The sequence below is a fragment of the Scardinius erythrophthalmus genome, assembly GCF_964197995.2.
Source record: "Scardinius erythrophthalmus genome assembly, chromosome: 14".
In the NCBI taxonomy this organism is placed as follows: Eukaryota; Metazoa; Chordata; class Actinopteri; order Cypriniformes; family Leuciscidae; genus Scardinius; species Scardinius erythrophthalmus.
In genome coordinates, this window is record NC_138234.1 from 18,679,383 (window position 1) to 18,685,382 (window position 6,000).

Consider the following 6,000-nt stretch of genomic DNA (forward strand, 5'->3'; position numbering starts at 1 on the left):
ATGTCCTTCGAAAAAGAGTAGGGGTGTAACCCCGGCATCCTGGCCAAATTTGCCCATTGGCCTCTATCCATCATGGCCTCCTAATCATCCCCATATACACTGATTGGCTTCATCACTCTGTCTCCTCTCCACCAATAAGCTGGTGTGTGGTGGGCGTTCTGAGAGCAATACATAAAAACGCATTACCATTCTGATATATCGACTTGTAGTCGAGCCTGTATAATTCACTCTTCCACTTATTCTTCTGAATTAGTTTCTGGTTCAAATATATATGACTGAATTAAATCAATATTCCCTTGTCATCGCGTAGCGTTTACCACAGTAAAGTTGAGCGAGTGGATCAGGTATTTTGAGCTGGTGTAAGTGAGTGGAGGCGGGACTAATTTGCATATTCATGGCTCTGCGTATACTAAATGAAGCAAGGGTGTAAAGTAATATTCAAGCTATTTTAAGACATGAAGAAATTATTTTCAACAAGATTTTTTTTTTTTTAAATGTGTCATTTTGGTGATCAAAGATGGGTTTTAAGGAATATAACGATTAACTACAGGGGGACTTGAACACTCTCAAAAGAGCAGATTCTGTTCTATAAAATTTTCAGCTATACAATTACAGCTAAGAAAAGATTTAAAAAATGTTCATGTCTATATCATCTAGCCCTAAGGTCAATAGGTACGAATTCAAGTTCTGTCACAAACTTTATCTGACCAAGCGGAGATGCATCAGCATCGAGTGTCTGCGTTCCTCATTCCTTCCTCGAGACGAGACTTGTGGGTATTTGAAGTGACGGACAGGCTGAAACTCTAGTCTGTGAGGGAGGGACTTTCTGCACTGGTGTTGACCCAAATTTCTTTTAGTACACATCAAAGCTCAGTATCAACGTACCCGAGCCTCTGAGCCAGAAATACCCATCTCATCTCAGTACACAACACAGTAAACGTGCCTTTTCTAAGGCACTTTGTCAGGGTGCAAACTGCCTTACATCACGACTGGAGGCGGGACCATCATGTGAGCAATTAACAAACCAGCTGATCTTCATTTACAGAATTCTATTCAACAATTCAAATTGACGGCCCTAATGACTGCAGAGTTTAGGTCCATTTTTTAAACGGGTTGCGCTCAAGCCAATAAATTCAACTACAATATTTGGGCAATTAAAACACCATAAATGGGATAATTCTACAAAAAAAATCATTCTGTCACCGTTTACTTACTCGGATGACTCGAAACAAAAGATGTTTTCAAAATTATGTTTCTTGCCATGCAACATAAACTAAAAATGAAGATATTTTGAAGAATGTTTCACTTTTTTTGTCCATACAAATGAAAGTCAGTGGGGTGTAATGTTGTTTTGGACCCCATTTACTTTCATTGTGTGGAAAAAAGGCAAAACATTCTTAAAATGCCACTAAAGAACCTTTATTTTTAAGAGCATGTATTCAGGTTGGTCCATCTGCTTATTAACACAAAAATCAGGTCAAATCACCTTGCATTTTGAACTTGAAGGAACTTTCAATTTGTTACATGCCGGTACTTGCTGCATTACTTTTCCTAACAATTTCAATGCCATGCTGACTTTCTTAATGCACCGCGAGAGGCTGAAAGATGTAGGGTGAGGTTAGCCAGTTCATTACTTGCTCTTAAGTTTTTTATATTAAACTGTTAGTTTTAGACTAGATTTTGGGGCTTGGAATTTTTTTTTCTATTAAGAAATACATTTTATTCAGCAAGGCTGCATAACTTTTCCTAACAATTTCAATGTCTTTCTCAACCTGCCGTGAGATGCTGAAAACTTCCAGCTGAAGATTTCAGCAGAAGGGTGAGGTTAGCCGGTTCATTACTTGCGCCTATGTTTTTGTTTTCGCATAGATTAGAAGTGAGGAAATCTTGACATGGTTCTTTAGGGAGAGAGAAAGAGAGAGCGAGGTTCTACTGTTCTACAGCATTCCAACTTCAAGCAACGGCGGTGTGAAGCTAGGAGTCTGGTTACACTCCCTCTCAATACCTTCTTTGTGTCAGATGCAGCCTTTGGTCGCTCCAGCACCTCGCCACCCTACTGGCTTGTTTTAACGTCTATCAGCACACTGCAGTTCCAGCTCCAGTAAGCAGCTATTCTGAAGCGTGGACATACCATGCAAAGGTCGTTCCATCCCTTGCGCCAAAGATGGGCGTAATAACACATAACCCGGTGGGTGGGCTTGACGGTGCTGTCAACAGGTATGGGGCTCTATGTGCCACTGCCTTTTTATGCGTGTGTTTGCAGGCCAAATACATTGGGTGCACATCAACAAGCATAAATTCTCAGACAAATCCCTCCTATCCATCAACTTAAGTGAAATAAATCAGCAAGAGTCATTTAAACTAATAACAAAACAGTTGAAAATAAACAGTCACGCCTTACATTAGTGTTTATGTAACAGAATAACTTTAGTACTGTATACTGTAAAAATGTTGTTACTTTAAAGTGCCTCTCTGACCTGATCTGACACTTACTTTTATTAGTGTGACCAACACACAGCATTTTTTTTGTGAATTTTGTGTAAACATTGCGTAAAATAAGGGTAAGTTTTGACTTAAGCTATTTTGCGTACATCTCTGAGGTCAATAAATTGAATATGTATGGTGACATTATTTTAGAGCAATATCGAAATGTTTTAAACATGTTGAAAACAGATATGCAGAACTATTTTTATAACGGTTTTATTTTGTTAAAATTTGACAATAATAATAAGAATATTATTAATAATAAAACAACATAGATATTTTAATAAAAAAGACACAAATATTACTAGTTGTTGTGATATAAATATGTGTACCCTGATATTGATGAATTATTGATATACTTTTAACTGCATTTTAACATTATATCAGCCAGGCCACCTTTCTGTCTAAATTAGTCATTAAAAAAAAACTTTGGTTACAACCCATATTTAATAACATGCTTGATTTGACTAGTTAGTAATAAGACTAGTAATAAACTGTATAATACACTGACAAAATTAAGTTATGTGAACTTGATAATTCCACAATTTTTTTCAATTACGTATGAAGATTATTTACTTAATTTTTTAACGGGTTTCCTCACTTTTTTAAGTTAAAGGGATAGTTCACCCAAAAATGAAAATTAACCCATGATTTATTCATCCTGAAGCAATCCTAGGTGTATATGACATTCTTCGTTCAGACGAATACAATCGGACTTATAGCCTATTAAAAAATTTCCTGGCTGTTTGATGTCTGTTTGACTTTAAGTCCATCAAAACGCATCTATTCATGATTAAAGTGCTCGACGCGGCTCTGCGGGGGTTAATAAAGGCCTACTGAAGTGAAGCGATGCGTTTGTGTAAGAAAAATATCCATATTTAAAACTTTATAGACTAAAATAACTAGCTTCCGCCAGACGGCCGTACGCATCGATTTACGCCAAAAGAGTAACACTTGAACTTGACGCACAACGTAATGATGACGCCTCTCGCAGTTCAAACAAACAGGGCTGGGCAACCACGTTCGTCATTACGTTGTGCATGTCATGTTTAAGGGTTGCTCTTTTAAGTTTTTTTTTTTTTTTTTTTACTTATTACTATTTCTTTTTCTTTTTTTTTTTTTTCAACCTCTATCCCAACTCATTGTAGAATTAGATACTTACTGGTTGATCCACACTCCGGAACAGATGGTGGCGGTAATGCACCAATAAGATGGATGCCAACCGTCGTTTTAAAAAAAAGAAGGGTTTTAAATATGGCTATTTTTCTTACACGAATGCATCTCTTCACTTCAGAAGACCTTTATTAACCCCTGCAGAGCCGTGTCGAGCACTTTAATCATGAATATATGCGCTTTAATGGACTTCCAAAGTCAAACAGCCATTCACTGCCATTATCAAGCATGGAAGAGCCAGGAAATGTTTTAATATACCTCCAATTTTATTCACCCATTCAATTTGGGTGAACTATCCATTTAAGTCAACTGATCACATTTTTACAGTGCACTTAATATGAAACTCTTTTGTGGATATGCTTGTAAACACATTTTGTTAGCAACCCTGCTATTGTAATCTATTACATTTGCATGAAATATGTGTAACATGAACACTGTAAATGTAAAGTGAGAAGTGTGCTTTAAAGCTCTAGATAAAGAAAAGGAAAGTTATTGTCTAAGAAGTGATACAAATAGCATTATACCCTGCAACAGAAGTTATGCACAGAACTAAATCAGATGCATTAAGCATATTCCCGATCCTATAAAGTCATTGTCTAAGGCAATTCCATTTTTGTCCTATCAAACTATCTGCAAAATCATGAAATTAAAGCATCTGCAAGCTCCTTCAACAGCTCAAAGGCGTGCTTTGGATTTCCAGCCAGTTCTACCACAGTTGCGTAAGAGTTTGCGTGACTTAAAAATATGTTAATTTGAGGAGGGGGAGCGAGCGAAGAAAAAGCAAAAAGGGAAAAAAAAAAATCTGTGTTCTCATGATGTGAAAAAAGACTATATCAGATTACAATAACATACTCCCCCCGGCTCACCCCTCCCTCGTGTAAGCATCGCGTGAGAGCGCCGCCAACTCTCAACTTGATTATGATTAATACAAGAGTACAATTTCCATGCCAGACCCAGAACTATACGCACCAAGCCCGAATCTTAAGGTGCCCCGACCCATACAGAACTGGGTCAAATTCAGACTCTCTTTTGTTTGCGATGCAATAGACGCTATATGTTTTCATCATTATACAACTTCGTATACAGCCATCAAAACTTTGCGCAATAATTGTCATTTGTACTCAATTTTATGACTCCAAAGTCTTCAATTCAATTCAAAGTGGCAGTAAACAAACTAGTTGTGACTTTGACACTACACTTATTTTACTAAGCAGAAATTTAAGTTTAAGGTTTCAATTGTATTTGTTCTATGTTTGTTTCTTGTTTTAATTAAACTGTACTGAGATTCATTAAAAAGTTTGAAATCACCCCAGGGAAATGAAAAAAGCCACTTTATAGACTATACACACATATAGGCTATATATATATATATATATATATATATATATATATATATATATATATATATATATATATATATATATATATATATATTCTATTTGAAACGCAAGCAATTCCAATTGTAATTTTAAGATGTAATATGCATGTATGATTAACTAACTGAACTAGAATTTGCTAAATATAACACACTCCATTCTACTGTCAAAATGTTGTAGTGAAACATTACATAGCCGCTCGAATTATTGCTACATTGTATCAATAACCTTGATGCACGAGACGCGAGCGCGCTTTGAACTTGAACATGAGAGTTCCCACAAAGACTTACATTTTCTGAACGGGCTTCTTCCGTTTCTTGGCCGCATAGATACCAATACCCCCCGACATGGTTGTCTGGTGTATCTGAGAAGTGTTTAAAATATGACTAGCATGTAAAATCCCCTCAGTTTCCCCTCAGTTTCCTTTAACTGTCGATGAAAGTGTGAGTTATTCAGGTAAATCCTCTCTCATGAGCATAAACAAGAGGCGAATATTTCCCGTCCAGATGTAATTCCTGTCGGCGGCAGTTCTTCACACCAATAGCAGGTTAAAATGAACGCGAAAAGTTTCCGAAAGTTTTCATCCTCAACTGCGAATGGCAATGGCGTGAGCTGAACAAATTTTCCTTCTTCCTTTTTTGTTTTTTTCGACCTGTCATTCTCTAGTGGCTCCACACAGCCCTTGTAGGCAGCTGACTGGCTGCGAGTTCTGAGCGTCGACCAACCAGAAGCGTTAGAACGATAGGCAGGTAAGCTGGACGCTTTGTGATTGGTTGGAAAAGTCTTCAGGAAATCGTAAACACAGGGGCCGCTCTTAAGGTAGACCGGAGAAATACAAGCAGCATTGCACCCTCATTCGGCTGCACTATGGTACAGTTGCAGTGTTGTTTAGTGTGCATCGTTGTTAATATTGTTTTATATACATTTATTTCAGAAAGAAATCGTGTATTATAAAATACAAAATCCA

General features: G+C 37.1%; 1 protein-coding gene across 1 annotated transcript in view; it reads right to left on the reverse strand.

Annotated features, from left to right (window-relative positions):
• ahr2 (aryl hydrocarbon receptor 2) overlaps positions 1-5,668 on the reverse strand; it is a 64,128-nt gene extending 58,460 nt beyond the window's left edge. The window contains exon 1 of the mRNA XM_081385166.1: positions 5,324-5,668. Within this exon, the coding sequence (XP_081241292.1) occupies positions 5,324-5,382 (59 nt within the window). The 5' untranslated portion in view covers positions 5,383-5,668. The remainder of the gene's footprint in view (positions 1-5,323) is intronic.
• Positions 5,669-6,000: the final 332 nt, after the last annotated feature.